We start from the raw sequence: 16324 nt of genomic DNA, 5'->3' as shown, positions 1-16324 counted from the left end.
AATGATATACAAAATTTAAAATACATAATAATATATATTATACATATAATTTATCATACATAATAACATATACATAATAATATATGTATTTATAATGCATAATAAAGTGCATAATAATATATACATAACGTTTATAATTAGGCATATTTAAATTAGATCGTATTATGGTAAATTATGTCAGGATGCTATAATATATTGTCACATCATATTACAGTGTATTTCATACATAATACATCATGTAGTGTACATAATATACATTTTTGTACATTACAAATTATATATAATTTATATATTTTATAATATGCTATATGCTAGATACCATATATTGCATGTTACACCTTACGTTTGATTATAATACATTACAGATCACATTAATTTTGTGATATTATATATACACTTTGTATTCTGTCATACTATATTACACATAAGCCACAATCCCTTCAACATTCTACAACCTATATACAGTGTAATGTATTTAATATAGTATATATTATACATTATAGTTGTTATACTATGTTACATTATATTGCAGATTTTATTAATTACACTACAGTGGATATTATATAAATATAGTACCTAGTATATGGCATGTAGTATATAGTATATTATTCAATCTATTACATTATTCAATATTTTATATTCTATCATTATATATTCTACCTTATATGGTGTATCATGTATGATAGATAATATATATGATATACGATATCTAAATTATTATATATTAGATATATTTGGTATTCTATTAGTTTATACTATTCTTATAGGTATTGTTATAGATATTGTAGATTATATTATATATTAGTATGGATAACATGATAGGCATATTTATATTATTACATATTAAAAGTGGGCTGGTGCAGGTCAGGCAGTGCTCCCACCCCATCCCTCAGGAGTGAGGCAATGACAGAAAACAGGCTCAGTTCAGGGAGCAGAATTTAATAAAGCAACTCACTGACACACAACAATTAATCTGCCACGAGCAGAAGGGGGGACACCCACTCCAGTCCTCCCAGAGACCCCACAGCACTTGCAGGGACCCCAACCCTGCTTGGATCTCTGACCTCCCTGGGGATCCCACAGCCCTCCTGGAGATCCCAATTTTGTTGGGGGATCCCAGGCCACCCAGAAGCCCCGAGCCTTTCTAGGGACCTTGGAGTCTTCCTAGAGACCCCAACCCTCAGGAGACTCCGAGAAGAACCTGGCTCCATCTTCTTTACCCCTGGACATTCCCTTCTCAAGGCTCAACTGCCTCAGCTCTCTCAACTTCTCTCTCTATGAGAGCTGCTCCAGACCCTTGGTGGCACTTCATTGGTCTCTCTCCCATATTTCCAGGTCTCCCTGGAGAGCCCAGCACAGGACTCAGCATTCCAGGAGAGCCAGGATCACCACCCGCTGGCAATGCTCCTCCTAATGCACCCCAGGGTGCTGTTGGCCTTCATTGTGTCCTGAGGGCACATCGCTGGACCCCAGGACTCCCCAGGGCCTTTTCTGCCCAGCTGCTTTCCAGCTGATCGCTCCTCAACATCTCCTGGTGCCTGGGGTTGTTCCTCACCATAGGAAGGACTTTGCACCTTCCCCTTGCTGAACCTCATGAGGTTACTGTTGGCTCATCTCTCCAGCCTGTTCAGGTCCCTCTGGTTCTAACACTCTGGCATGTGAGCCACCCCTTCCAGCTTGGTGTCAGCAACAAACCCTGCTGGGAACTGCCTGGTCGACTGGACCAGTAATGAAGGTGTTGACCAGGACTGGACCGAGTGTTGACCCCTGGGGCACACAACCAATGACTGGCCTCCAGCCGGATCCGGTCCAGCTGTTTGGCCCATTTTCAACCCAGTAGCCCACAGAATATTAATTTCTGTGTTCAAAACCAAATAGCACCAATGAAGAAAGAGGCGGATTTCTGTCTTCAGGAGGCCACAGGGAGCAAAGAACAGCCACTCCCGCCAGGGTGTGCCACAGTGGAACAGCACTCGATAACAACTTTTGGGAAAAGTGAAAAAACAACACATCAAACAGGGCTGGCACAGGGTCTCCATGCAACCATTTATTGCTACACAAGATGGATGCCAAAGCCCAGGAAAGGATGCTCCAGCCCTACATGTCCCCTGGGAACACCACCACCTCCATCACTGCAGCGCTGGTGACACCTGGGAAGGAAGGAAGGCTGTGGTGATGCTTGGCTGGAACAGGTGTCAAGGTCTCCCAGGGCGGTGGCACCCGCTCTGGCCATGGCACCCACCATGGCACTGGCGAGGTGGCCCAGCCCCAGCAGGGCGAGGGCAAAGTGGATGCAGTTGCAGGTAATGGCGTTGTACTCCACCACCTGCTCCATGGCCGCCCGGATCCGCCGCTGCAGGGCAGCCACATCCATCCCTCCCTTCCTCCGGAGCACCTTGGCCGGACCCCGTGTTCGCAGGAGGTGATTCTTGCCGTGCTTGGCCACAATCCCCGATGGTGACATCCCCGAGCTGCCTGCGGGGCAAAGGGGACTCCATACCCCATGTCCCTTCCATGGGGATGTCTCCATGCCATGACACCTCCCGGGGCTCACCTTCCAGGTGGATGATCTCCCCATTACCACAGTAGATGCCAGCGTGGGCACTCCACCAGCTGGGGCCCCCTGAGGCCAGTGGGAAGAGGAAGAGATCCCCGGGCTGGGGCTCAGCCACTCCATGGGGGACCACATCGAAGTGCTGTCCCAGCAGACCCTCACAGAGGAAGAACCCTGCTGTGGTCACTGCCCCGGCCACCACCTGGGGACCCGGCCATATTTCAGGGCCACTGGTGCCCCTGGGACACTGGCAGCATCACCGACCTGTTGGCACATCCTGCATCCCAGGGTCCCATGGATGGGAAACTCTCCAGGAAGGGGCCATCTCCTCTAGGTGCTGACCACCCATGGGTGCCAAGGGAAAGGCAGGATGTGCAGAATTTGGCCCTGTTGTGCCAGGGCTGAGATGGGCAGTGCAGAGCACAGCAGGGACACCAGAACTTACCTGCCTGGAGCTGCTCACCTGGGGAGACAAACCAGGCGTCAGCCCCAGGGCACTAGTACCATGCATGGCTCAACCTCTGCCTGGTCTGCTGCCACATCCCTGCCCGAGCCCCTGGTGGGGTCCCCATGCCAGCACCCCCAAACGTGTCTCACCCAGGAGCCCAGCCAGTGCCAGGGCTGGAGGAACAGACAGTCAGGGGCTTGAAGGGTCTGCACGAAGGAGCTCACCTGTGGGGGAGAGGGGGCAGAGCAAGATGGGGACCAAGACCCTGGTGACACCTGTTGCCTGCTGACACCCACCCCTGCCAGCACCCACCTCTGTGCACCCACCCCTGCCAGCACCCATCCCAGCCAGCACCCACGTCTGTGCATCCATCTCAGCCAGCACCCACCTCTGTGCACTCCCCTGCCAGCACCCACCCCAGCCAGCACCCATCGCAGCCAGCATACACCAGTCAGCACCCACCCCAACCAGCACCCACCCCAGCCAGCACCCATCCCTGCCAGCACCCACCCCAGACAGCACCCACCTCTGTGTGCCCAGAGCAGCCTCCTAGGCCCTTCTGGCCCCTCCCACCCCCCAGACTCAGCACCAGACAGGTCCCAGCCATGGGCCCCAGGGGCTCTGGATGCTACGGTGGAGGGGTGGGACTACCTGGGTGCAGGTGCCCTCCCTGCTGGCTCCCCCTTTACCTGGGCGAGGAGTTTCATCTGCAAGGAGAAAACATGATGTCCGGAGAGCTGGGTACAAGGACCATGCCTGCCTCACCTTGGGGACCTCTCTGTCCCCAAATGGTTGCAGTGACACGTCACCCTGCCAAAACTCATGGCCTCGGGCACCGTGCCAGTTCTGGCACTTGTGCCATGCCCTGCTTCCTCACCATGGGGACACCTCCGAGGTCCTCTCACTCCACTGTCGTCCCCAAGCTGCTGCTGCTTTGAAGGTGGCTGTGAGACAGAACCTCAACCCGCCCCAGTGAACACCCTGGCGGCTCTTGGCAACAGGACATGGCTCCACTGGTGCTGAGGAATGTGCCCAGACTGGCCACACCATGGCACAGTGCCCGTCATGCGGGGCCAGTCCCAGGGGGACAAATCCAACCTGGTGTGACATTTCATCCACAAACATCCTGGGTGACCCCAAAGGAGTCACGAAACAGCCCTGTGGCCACAATACGCTGACAGCCAGTGGCCACTGAGGTGGTGACAAATTACCTGTTGGTGCCAAAACCCTCTGGCCCTGGGTGGTCACCAGTCTGTCCCCAGCCCCATGTCCTAAGGAGGGCCACCAGCCTGTCCCCAGCCCCATGTCCCCAGGGGCGGTGCATGACCGGGGTCAGCTCTGGAGTCACATTAAACTTTAATCCTTGTGCCGGGGGTCAGTGAAGGCTTTGGCAGGGCTCGGGTGGGTGACTGTCACCCTCTGTCATCGGGCAACCTCCAAAGAATCATTTATCAAGGAGCCTCCAATAAACAAGAGCTAATTACAGCTGAAACCTGAGCCTGGCCTGGACCTGGCTCAGAGCAGGCAACCATGTTAACCCTTCCCAGCCACCCCCAGTCCTGCAGCCACTCTCCTGGACCTTCATGTCATCTCCTGATTGGTCTTGTCCCCTCCTAAACACCACCATTTCCTCCTGGTTCCTGTTGTGCCATCCTGATGTGCCATCTGATTCTCATCACACCCTTTCTGGTCCCTAGTGTGTCCTCTCAGTCTCCATCACCATCTCCTGGTCCTCATAATTTCTCTGGGATCCACTGGCCCCTTTTTGTCACTCCTGTCCCTCTCTGGTCCCCATCATCCCCTTCCAGTTGCTATCCTCTCCTCCTGATCTTCATCTTCTTTCCTCCTGGTCCCCATCATCCCATCCCAGTCCTCACTATCCCCTCATGATCCCTATCCACCCCTATTACATCCCCTCCTGATCACACCCATCACACCCTCCTGGTTCACATCATTCTCACATGGTCTCTATTGTCCTGTGCTGCTCTCCATCATCCCCTCCTGGTGCCTATTGTCATGGTCCCCATCATCCCTTCCGGGTCCTCACCATCTGCCTTTGATCGCTGTTGACTTCTCCTGGTTTCCAACACCCCCTTCTTATTCCCTCTGTTCCCTCCCATTCCACACTAGGCCATGCCATCACCAGCAGGCACAGGACTGCCAGGACTGCAGTGCCTCCCTGGGTCACCCAATGTCCCCAGCTGAGCTGTCCTCTGGCCAAGGCACATCCGCCAGCTCCCAGTGGCCAGTGGGATTAGGGTGGCTGGAGCCTTGGGGCTGCTCCCAACCACAGGTCTCAAGCCCATCACCAGCATCTTTGGGTAATTAGTAAATTAGTAATTAAACGCTCTCTGCCTGCTGGGGAGGAGGGGGGCAGATCCCAAGGTTTTAGGCTGAGTAATCCTGTGGCATCTGCCCCAGCGTCTGTCACCGAGCCGAGTCACGACCCCGCTGCGGGCTTTAACGTTTGCTCCTTCACCCCCACCCACCACCCACAGCCCCTGGCCCGCAGCATCAGGGCTGGTCCCCAAAACAGGCTGGGCTGAGCCCCCATGGGTGCCCAGCTGGGTGCTCATCCCCAGGAGGGGACAGGGTACTGCTCCACAGAGACCCCACCTTGGGGCGAGTGCCTAGCTGGGTGTGGTGGAGAAACGGGGTGGGAAACCATATTTTTGTAATTATTGGCTTTCCTGGGGGTGTTGATGATTGGCTGGCAGCAGATGGTTGGCCTGGCTAATCCCCCTCCCAAATCCCTGCTCCGGAGCTGGCTTTTACCCGACGGCAAGGAGGGGACAGGCAAATTAGCCAACTCAGCGTGTATCGCCACGCTGGCCACTGCCCGGTGTGCCCTGTCACCTGGGTCCTTGTGTCACCCCTGGACAGGTTGGCACCCCGGGGTGCAGGTGCTTCCAGCACCCTCAGAGATGGCACCAGGAGGTGTTTCACCCATGGGTGAGGGTCTGGAGGCACCGGAGGGCCAAGCAGGGCAGGTGGCAGCTTGCTCCCAATGCATTAGCCCCGCGTCATAATTCTGCCGCGGGAGGAGGGCGGCCGCGCTGCAGATGGCGACGGTCAGAGATCTGGGTCAGGGCGGGCACTGTGGGGTGGGACAGAACACCCCAGGGGGATGGGGGTCCCAGGCCTGCAGGAGGCTGGGGACATGGAGCTGTGGGGAAGGCAGGGATGGAGCCATGGGGAAAGCAGGGACAGAACCATGGTGAAGGAAAGGACAGAACCATGGTGAAGGCAGGGATAGAACCATGGTGAAGGCAGGGATGGAGCCATGGTGAAGGCAGGATGATGCACCTATGGTGAAGGCAGAGATGGAGCCATGGTGAAGGCAAGGATGGAGCCATGGTGAAGGGAGGGATGGAGTTGAGGTGCAGACAGGGATGGAGTCATATATGGGCAGGAAGGACAGTGCAGCCATGTACAGGCAGGAAGGGTGATGGAATGATGTTGCACACAGGAACATGGAGCAATGGTGCAGGCGAGGCTGATGGAGCTGCAGTGCAGTGAGGACGCAGGAATGCTGCAGGCAGTGGGGATGGAACCGCACAGCAGTCAGAGATGCCTGAGGGGTGAGCCCCAGCCCGCGGATCCACTGGTGTCACTGCCACCCACCCTCATCAGGGATGTGCTGTCAATGCCTGTCCCCTGGGACACCTCCCCGGCAGCAACGCCCCTGAGCCCCTCAGGGAAGGGACACAGCGGGCCGGGCCCCCCCTGTCCTCAGCCTGGCCCATCGCTGGGGACAGCCCGGGCCGGGTGACAGTGGCCACCCGCCACCCCCCTCAGCTGGGCAGGGGGGGTTTAGCGGCTAAAGCCCTCAAATCCCAAATTGTGCTGCCCTGTCACCGCGAGGGTTTAGCGGTGGTTGCATAACCCCGGGGGCCACCTGGCCCCCACCCGCTGCGGTGTCAGCAGCCCCAACACCCGCGGGGGCCTCCCCGCCCCCCGGAGGGAGAGCTGAGGCACAGAGGGACCCCCACTGAGCATCCCCCCTCCCTTCGCCATCAGGGCCGGTAATTAATTACTTGGGGGTAGGGAAATTACCCCCCTTAATTACCACTTTTCGTTATTCCCCTCTAACCGCCTTAGTGAAGGGCTTATGCGCTTACAGGACCCGGTGGGTCCCAAGGGGGGAGGACACACATATGGGGGTCCCCACCCCAAGCCCCATCTCCCACCTCTGCCGCAATCTCAGCCTCGCAGTGCTGAGGGGGGGGGGGGGACACGCGGTGACAGGGTGACACCCCCATGGTGGCCCGAGGCGGCGCGCGGGGGGGTGGCTTGGGTGTCGCGGGGTTTAGGGTTACAGGTCTGGGGCTCAGCACCTTTTTAATTCTTCATCGCGTGGCTGATTGATCCCCCCCCGCCCCTCGCAGACACTAAAGATTAAGAGGGTGACAAAGAGGCGGCTGCTTACACAGCGCCCGCCTAAGCCGCCTTGAAGAGAGCAAGGCAAGAGCCCCGTTGGACGCAGAGCTGTCCGAGCACCCACCGCCTCGCCAGGCCAACCCCGGCGGAGTCAGAGGGACAGGACAGGGAGAGGTCGGGAACGCCGGGTCCGGGATGGCCACGTCTCCGGCGGGGTCGGTGGTGAGCGCCGGGCTGGATGAGAGCCCCACAGGTAAGAGATAGAAAGTTCTGCTGGAGCGGGGGCAGCTCGACAGGACCGCGGGCACTGGTGGGGGCTTTCTCAGGATGGCTGGGCCACTGTTGTGGTCATTCTGGGTGTCCTCTTCATGGTTCTCCTCTGGGATACTTGGGGTCCCCATCACAGTCCAGCTCCAAGGTGCCTGGGGTTCCCAATGTGGCCATGGCCTTCGGTTCCTATCATGGTCCATCTCCAAGACACCCAGTTCTTCACCATCACGGTTCTTCCATGGGGTGTTTGGATTGTCCATTGTCATCCTTCCCCAGAATGGCCAGAGTTCTTATCAGGATCCCTCTTCTGGATGCCCAGGGTCCCCATCAGGGTCATTTGGTTGCCTGGGGTTCTCAACTGTCACACTTCTCCAAGATTCTGAGGATCCCCATTGTGGTCCTTCTCTAGTCCAGGATGCCTGCAGTTTCCAATCCACTCATTGTGTTCCTCCTGTAGGATCCCTGCCATCCTCTGCTATGTCCCTTCTCCAGGATGCCTGTGGTCCCCAGTCACAACCCTCTCCTGGATCCCCGTGGTCCCCAGCCCTTCTACAGGGTTCCCACTGCCTCCTGCTGTGACCCTTCTCTGGGATGCCCCATGTCCCCAGAGCTGTCCTTTCTGCTGGACACCTCCCAGCCCTGATTGCAGCCCACCTCTGGGATGCTCAGCATCTCCTCACTGGCTCGCCTGGTGTTCCCATCCCTTTTTGTTTTTTAAAAGTCATCTAAGAGCACATCCTGCATCTCCCTGGGTGCTGGGGTGATTCTGAGCCCTGTGTGGAGTCCTTGAGGTGTTGCCATCTGTGTCCTTGGGCTGGAGCAGAGGAGATGGAGCCACCCCATTGCCAGGATGCTGGGAGGCAGCAGGGACTGGTGGGAGGGATGAGGGACATGGGGTGTCCAGAGTCACCCCCAACATGATGGCTCCACTCCCGCAGGGCTGAGCCCGGCCCCGGGCAAGGCGCTGAGCCCGGTGCTGCTGTGCAAGGTGTGTGGGGACACCAGCAGTGGGAAGCACTATGGCATCTACGCCTGCAACGGCTGCAGCGGCTTCTTCAAGCGCAGCGTCCGCAGGAAGCTCATCTACAGGTGGGAACGGGGGTCCCCATGGAGCAGGGAGTGGGGGGACAGGCAGCCAGCAGGATGGGCCCCCAGAGGATGGGCAGCCAGGGGAGCAGGAACCAGGGGGACATTAATCTAGAGGGGCAGAGACCCTCGGGACACACACCATGGGGAAAGGATGCCCAGCAGGGGAGGGATCCCAGGGATGGGCAGCCAGAGGGGCAGGGATACAGGGGATGGACACTCAGTGGGGCAGCAGTGGGGGGACAGGTACCCAGCAGGGTAAAGGCACGCAGCAGAGCAGGGATTCCAGGGGATGGGCACCCACTGGGATAGGGAGCCAGGGGATTGGGCATCCTGCAGGGAAGGGACAAAGGGAGATGGGCACCCAGTGAGACAGGGACTTTGGAGACAGGCACCCAGTGGGGTAGAGTCCCATAGGATGGACACCCAGCATGGCAGGGACCCCAGGGCATGGGCAAGGGGTGAGGCAGGGACCCTCGGGGACTTGAATCCAAGCATGGCAGGAACTAGGGGACAGGTACTCAGTGGGGGAGGCACTGGGGGGTGCAGCGTCTGGGGCGTTCTCATGGGGCCGGGACACCAATCACGGTAGGGCATTCACTGGGATGGGGCACCCGTGGTGGGGGACAGGGCAGGCACTGGTGACAGGACACCTACTGGGGACAGGGTGCCCATCATGGTAGGGCACTCATTGGTTGGAGGAAAACCATGGTGGGGGGGACAAGACACCCAACAAGGACAAAGCACCCCCAGATATGGGCACCCATGGGAGCAGGAGCCTCCTCACGGACAGGGTCCAAACCAGGGGCCACCTCTCCCCACAGGTGCCAGGCGGGGACGGGGCTGTGCCCGGTGGACAAGGCACACCGCAACCAGTGCCAGGCCTGCCGGCTCAAGAAGTGCCTGCAGGCTGGCATGAACAAGGATGGTGAGTGGGGGGGGACACACACGGTGATGGATGGCAGGGGGTGACAGTGAGTGGCTGGTGCTGACACCACCTTGTCGCCGCAGCGGTGCAGAACGAGCGCCAGCCCCGCAGCACAGCCCAGGTGCGGCTGGACAGCATCGAGTTGGACGCTGAGCTGCCCCCTGAGCACGTGGCCGCCACATGTGAGGTGCCCCCATCGCCCTGTTCTGCTCCTCGTGGTCCCGGTGCCACTGTCACTGTCACCCCGGGTCCCCGAGCGCCCACACCACCCTCCAACCATCGTTTCATGGCCAGCCTGATGACGGCCGAGACCTGTGCCAAGCTGGAGCCTGAGGACGGTGGGTGGCTGCCAGTGGGGAGGGGATGGGTGGGAGTTGTCCCTGTGTTGTGGTGACCACCAGCACCCTCTTCTATCCCCGCAGCTGATGAGACGGTGGATGTGACAGGCAGTGAGCCAGAGCGGGCGACCGGCGAGTACCAGGTGGCTCCATACCCGGCAGCCAGCCCCGAGAACATCTACGAGACCTCAGCACGGCTCCTCTTCATGGCCGTGAAATGGGCCAAGAACCTGCCCGTCTTCTCCAACCTCCCCTTCCGTGACCAGGTGGGGTTGGGGATCCATCTATGGGGCAACATGGACCCCACAATATGTAGGCAGCCAGTGGGCTGTGGATGGCTGGAGCATCACCACAACCTTCTTGGGCCTCCTCCCATAGAAGATGCTCTTCAGCCCAACCCCCTGTGGTGGCTGCTGGTGCTGGAGGCTTGGGGGTGATGGAGGTTTTGGGGCTCCCCCTGCTTTGCCCAGGTGATCCTGCTGGAGGAAGCATGGAGCGAGCTGTTCCTGCTCTGTGCCATCCAGTGGTCCATGCCCCTGGAGAGCTGCCCACTGCTGGCTGTCCCCGAGCCAGCTCCCGGGAAGCTGCTGCCGGCCGCCCTGGATGTCCGGGCACTGCAGGAGACCCTTGGCCGCTTCAAGGCATTGGCTGTCGACCCCACTGAGTTTGCCTGCATGAAGGCCGTGGTGCTCTTCAAACCAGGTGAGGGCACCCACCAGCACCAGCTGGTCATCCCCCTGCTCCCACCCCACCCTGTCACCCCCTTGTCCCCGCAGAGACCCGTGGCCTGAAGGACCCCGAGCAGGTGGAGAACCTGCAGGACCAGTCACAGGTGATGCTGGGCCAGCACAACCGTTCCCACTACCCCGGACAACCTGTCAGGTACCACTGTCCCCATGTCCCTGTTGGTGATGCCAGGGGAGGGACCCACACCCATGGCCACCGCCCTGTCCCCAGGTTTGGGAAGCTGCTGCTGCTGCTGCCAGCGCTGCGCTTCATCTCCTCGGAGCGCGTGGAGCTGCTCTTCTTCCGCCGGACCATCGGCAACACCCCCATGGAGAAGCTGCTGTGTGACATGTTCAAGAACTGACCCCCCACCCCGCTGTCACCTGGCTTGTTTGTCACCTTGTGCTGGCTCCCTGTCACCCCACCCTGGGCCTCCTCACCCTGGGGTGTGAAGGTGCCCATGGTCCTGTCTCCAGGGAGGTGGCCAGGACTGTGGGATGGCAACTGGGAGGTGGGACCAGCTCCACTGGGGACAGCAGGTGGCATAGAGATGTCCCTGAGTGTCCCCCTGAGAGCATTTCACTGGGGTGGCAGCTCAAGGGTGTCTCTGTCTCTATAGTGTCTCTGTCCCAAATGCTGGAGGAACCCAGGCAAGGCACTCCTGGCACCCGGGGGGGTCACCAACCCGGGGGACACTTGCCCAGGGATGATGCCAACCTGGGGGTCACACCAGCCAGGAGTAACAATGGCCAAGGGTGATACAAGCCTGGGGGTGACACCAGCCTAGGGGTGATGCTGGTGGAGGATGACACCTCACCAATGGTGGTGCCAACCTGTGAGTGACACAGGACCAAGGGTGCCACCGGCTGAGGGTGATGGCAGCCTGGAGGTGACAGTGGCCACAGGGGGGATGGACATCCCGGCTGTAACTCCAGCCTGGGGTGACACTCACCAGGGGCGACCCCAGCCCAGATGTGACCCCAGCCTGGAGTGATGGACATCCTGGGGGTGACCCCAGCCTGGGGGTGACACCGGCCAGAGGGTGACACCGTCTGGGGGTGCAGGACCCTCCTGCCACCACTTCACTCATCCTCATGTCCCGGGGGGCTCCCAGTTGTGTCCCCCCATTTTCTACTGGGAATAAAGAGGGGCTTTGAAGTGACACTGATCTGGGTCCCCCCCGGGGGAGGGGGCGGGACCAGCTGAGTGGAAATAACCTGAGCAGAAATCAATAAAAATCAATAATCGGAATAGGAACACTTTGCAAATAAATTATCTGAATAGGAATAATATAAAAAAATATAAAATGAATATAAATAATCTTGGAATTAAATAATCAGAAAATAAATTCGATTAATAGAAGTAATGTGAAGAAAATCAAATGAAACTAAATAATCTGAAATAATTTGAATGAATTGAAAATAAACTATTTGAATATAACTGAATAAATATAAATAATCTGACTGTATAAAATCAGAATAATCAATAACCAATAACAATCAGAATTAATAGCAATAATGTGAAGAGAAAGAAAATGAAACTAAATTATCTGAATAGGAATAAATAGAAAATAAACTATCAGAATGTAAATGAGATAAATCTAAATAATCTGTTTGGAAATAATCTGAATTAAATGTCAATGGAAATAAAATAAAAAAATCTGAAATAATCTAAATAAATGGAAAATAAACTGAATATAAACACTCTCAATAGAAATTATCTGAAATAATCTGAATATAGATCAACAGGAAATAAATTATCTGGCTATAAATTAAATATAAATAATCTAACTAAAATAAATAATCTGTATAGAAATAAATACTGTGAATATCAAACAAGAGAAACAGAAACTCTCTGACCATAAATAATCAGAATGTGAATAATCAGTACTAAATAATCCCAAGGGAATGGGATTATCCCCCGGCCCAGCCCCTCACTCCTGCGGGGTCGGGGGATCGGGAAAACCCACACACTGATGGAAGGAGGAAACCCCTCCCAGTCCTTGGAATTTGGGATGGGGGTGTGTGACAGCGCCGCGTCCCACCGGGAATTCTGCGCCTTTAGAGAACGACACGTTTATTTCTCTGGTTGTGTCCGTTTTTACAGACTCCGAGCGCGGGATCATAAACCCTCTGACAATACAGCCTTTGTTTCATTTACACAATTATAAATTACTTAGAAAACGCCCCATGAAAAATAACAATAATTCAGCCTCGCAGCCCCTTCTCCTTTCCAGTGTCAGCACATTCCCCTCTGGAAAAGCCCCTCGGGCCCCAAGTGTATCCAAAGGAGCGGTGGGAGAGCCCGGGAATGGACACCCTGGAACATCCCGTTATCCCCCAGTCCTGCTTGGCTCCTGCTGGATTTCAGATATATTTATATATATGTATATATTTCTTTTATTTCTGTCTTTCTATATAAATAACCACAAATACATTATATATATAAAGAAATATAGTTTTTATATATTCTATATATATTCCATACATTTCTCTATATAAAGAAATTTATTTTCTCTCTATATTATATATAAAGGGAGAGAAAATATATATTCTTTATATATATATTTCCTTTACATATTTCTTTATAGAGAATTACACTCTTTAGCTAAAGAAATATATAAATACATATGAAGAAACATATGTAAACATATATGTTAAACATAGAGTAAATGTTTAAATTATATAACATATATTAAATATGTTTCTACATATAGAAGAAATACATTCAAATATATATAAAGTAATAAATATTCTTTATATATAGCACACTTTTCTTTTATATATACTTCTTTATATATAGAAATATATAAAATATATACATCAGGAACTGCACAATTAATTTCCTTGATATACTTCTTTATATATATATATATATAAACATATAAACATATATACATAAAGAAATATATATACACAGTATATATCTCATATATTTCTTTATATATAAATATGGATTATATATAAAAGAAATAGAAAATACAAAGTATTTAGTCTTTATATATAATCTTTCTTTGTGTTATTTTTTAATTGTACATTTGTGTATATCTTCTTTATATATAGAATATATATATTGTTAGAGATATTCTTTACATATATAATATATTCTTTCTAATATATTTTCCTTATATATAAATTATATATAAGGGAAGTATATGTATAGACCAAAAGAAATAGAGATACATATATATATATATTTGCCTGCAGCAGATCTGCCTTCCCTGCTCTCATCCCACTGGGACAAGAAACCCGAGGATGAGCTGGAGCCTCCCAGGGATCTGCTTTGGGGGCAATTCCAGGGGTTTTGGCTCCAGAGGCTCCCAAATGGCTGGTTTGGCCCCGAGCATTGGAATTCTCCTGCTCATTCCAGCTCCCAGGGAGTTCGGGGCAGCTCCCCAGGAGCCTTCACCGCTGTGGGCACATCCACCTTCCCGGAGCATCCCGGGCCGGCCCCAAATCCCTTTTTCTCCTCCTGTTTTCCCCTTGGAAGGGGAATGACTCAGTTGTTCTCCCGGGTTGTGCTCCCGCCGCCCCGGCCTCTGTCACTGCCCCGGTGGCAAACAAAGAAAGGGAAGATTAAAACAAAAGCGGACTTTCAAATATCAAATAAAAAAATAACCCCAATAAATAAACCATCCCGGGGAAGCGACGGCCCTTTGGGCGGGGGGAGAGCCCGAGGGTCCAACAGAACCCGGGGGCGCCGGGAAACGACCAAACACTCCGGAAAACTCAAATTTTAGCTCTTTCCCCCATTTTTATGGCGTTTTGGGACAGATGTGATGCCCAGCCCACCTGGAGCGACGGATTCAGCCCCAATTAATCTAATTAGTGCCCCAGGGCTCCTCATTTTGCCTTTCCAGAGGTTTTCCAGTACCTGGAGCTTCTCCAGACGCCACCGAGGGCGACGATGACGACACACGGGAGGGATTAAGAGCCGAGTCGTTAGTTAGCATTGTTAATTAGTCCTGTGATGGGCTAATTACACCTCCAGGGATTTCTGGCTGACAATAAAACTCACTGTTTTATTGAGTGATAGTTGGTGACAGCAGCAGTGACACCAGGAACGGCTCAGCCCGTCGTTTCCCTCCTCCCCGGCCCCAAAATAATAATAATTAAAAAAAAAAAAGGAAAAAGAAAAAAAAAGAAGTTCTGTCTGGGGAAAAATATTAAAAAAAATAATAAAAATATATATATTTACACTCAACTCCACGAACCGGCATATAAACAAATATCGCTTCAAGTAGTCCTCGAGTATTATTATTAATTATTATTATTATTAATTTTTAATACTGATGGTCGCCAAAAAAAAAAAAAGAGGAAAGGTGGTTAGGTCACGTTAAAAAATCAAACCCCAAAGGAAAACGGTGATTTTTGGCAGATTTTAACGCTTTTCCATGCGCTCGGCGTTGGCGTGGATGGTGCGGTGAAAGCGCGGAGGGCTTGGCTGCAGCGGAGCCGGCGCCGGCTCGGATGATCCCGTGGGATTTTAGGCTTGGTTCATCTCCTTCCCATGGTTTTCTTAGGCTTGGTTTTCTCCTACCGACGGGCGACTCGGCCCAAGGGTTTGGCGGCGCGATGGGTGCTCCGAGCCGCGGGTGCTCCGAGGGGAAGGGCGCAGGGCCGGCCGGTGCCTCCATCCCCATCCAACCCCCGACCCATAAAGGTCTCAACCCCCCAACCATTAAGGCCACCGTTAAAACCATCCCCCCCGGCCTTTGTAATTAAGAATTCATCCTCCTGGCGTTAACGAGGAGGCCGTGGGAGCGCTGCCGACTGGGAGGACGCCCCGGTGCGCCAGGCGGCCCCGGGTGGAGCACCTCAGACCATGAACTCGTTGCTCCCCAGGAGGACGAGGGGTTGGGCGGCGGCGCAATCGGCCTCGGGGTTCCTCTTGCGTCCCCCTCCCGTCCCCCCGTCCGGGGGCTCTTTGGTTTTGGGGGGCGAAGTTTTCACGCTCTTCAGTTTCTGTTTGCCCTTCTCCGGGTTGAACGTCCCGCGGGTGGTGAACTGCGGCCGGTCCTCGGGGTACCGGAGGGGTCCTGCTGAGCCCTCGGGGCTCGCCCGGGGCTCGGGGGAGTCACCGTGTCCCCCCGCTCGGTAGAAAGGCGACTTGGAGTACATCTGGAAGCGCTTCCGGGGCAGGTGGGGCAAGCAGGAGGTGGACGATTGGGAGGAGGAGGAGATGGAGGCGTCGGCCGGGTCCGCAGAGTCCGGCCGCATCCTGGGGTGCCTTCGCAGCCGGCTCGGCCCCTCGGCCTTGGCGGGGCGCAGGGACGTAAGTGCTACGCTTCTCTCTGCAGGGGCACAAGGACCACGGGCGGATTAACACCCCGAGAGCACCCACCAGCCCGGCGCTGCTCTCCGGGGACAGACCATGAAGCCAAGACAGTGTTCCCAGCATCTTGCTGGAGGAAGCGTCACTGGCACTGGAGGAGTGGTCACCTCCCACTAAACCACCACGCAGCTTCCCAGGGCCACACGGCTTAACCCTTAACCCTCCTCTTTGCACCCATGTGAACTGCGGGCTTTAAACGAATTAAAAATCCCCACATAACCCTTCCCAAAGAGATAGAAAACCCCGATATACCCTACGTG

General features: G+C 54.2%; 2 protein-coding genes across 9 annotated transcripts in view; one reads left to right on the top strand and one right to left on the bottom strand.

The window, feature by feature from the left end:
* The first annotated feature begins 7445 nt into the window (after positions 1-7445).
* NR2E3 (nuclear receptor subfamily 2 group E member 3) lies at positions 7446-11989 on the top strand. The gene is made up of 8 exons (XM_071568400.1): positions 7446-7635; positions 8591-8741; positions 9563-9666; positions 9750-10004; positions 10089-10270; positions 10475-10706; positions 10781-10886; positions 10962-11989. Exons 1-8 carry the CDS (start codon positions 7578-7580, stop codon positions 11092-11094), a joined length of 1221 nt encoding a protein of 406 aa, XP_071424501.1. The 5' UTR covers positions 7446-7577; the 3' UTR covers positions 11095-11989.
* Positions 11990-13480: 1491 nt separating this feature from the next.
* The window catches only part of MYO9A (myosin IXA), a 164555-nt gene continuing 161711 nt past the window's right edge, over positions 13481-16324 (bottom strand). For all 8 annotated transcript variants that reach the window (XM_071568066.1, XM_071568065.1, XM_071568070.1 and 5 more), the window contains one exon: positions 13481-16023. In XM_071568066.1, the coding sequence (XP_071424167.1) occupies positions 15548-16023 (476 nt within the window). In that variant the 3' untranslated portion in view covers positions 13481-15547. The remainder of the gene's footprint in view (positions 16024-16324) is intronic.

This window comes from Pithys albifrons, chromosome 13 (assembly GCF_047495875.1).
Source record: "Pithys albifrons albifrons isolate INPA30051 chromosome 13, PitAlb_v1, whole genome shotgun sequence".
NCBI classification, from domain to species: domain Eukaryota; kingdom Metazoa; phylum Chordata; class Aves; order Passeriformes; family Thamnophilidae; genus Pithys; species Pithys albifrons.
Note: the sequence above shows the minus strand (reverse complement) of the source record. Positions and strands in the feature narration are given on the sequence as shown.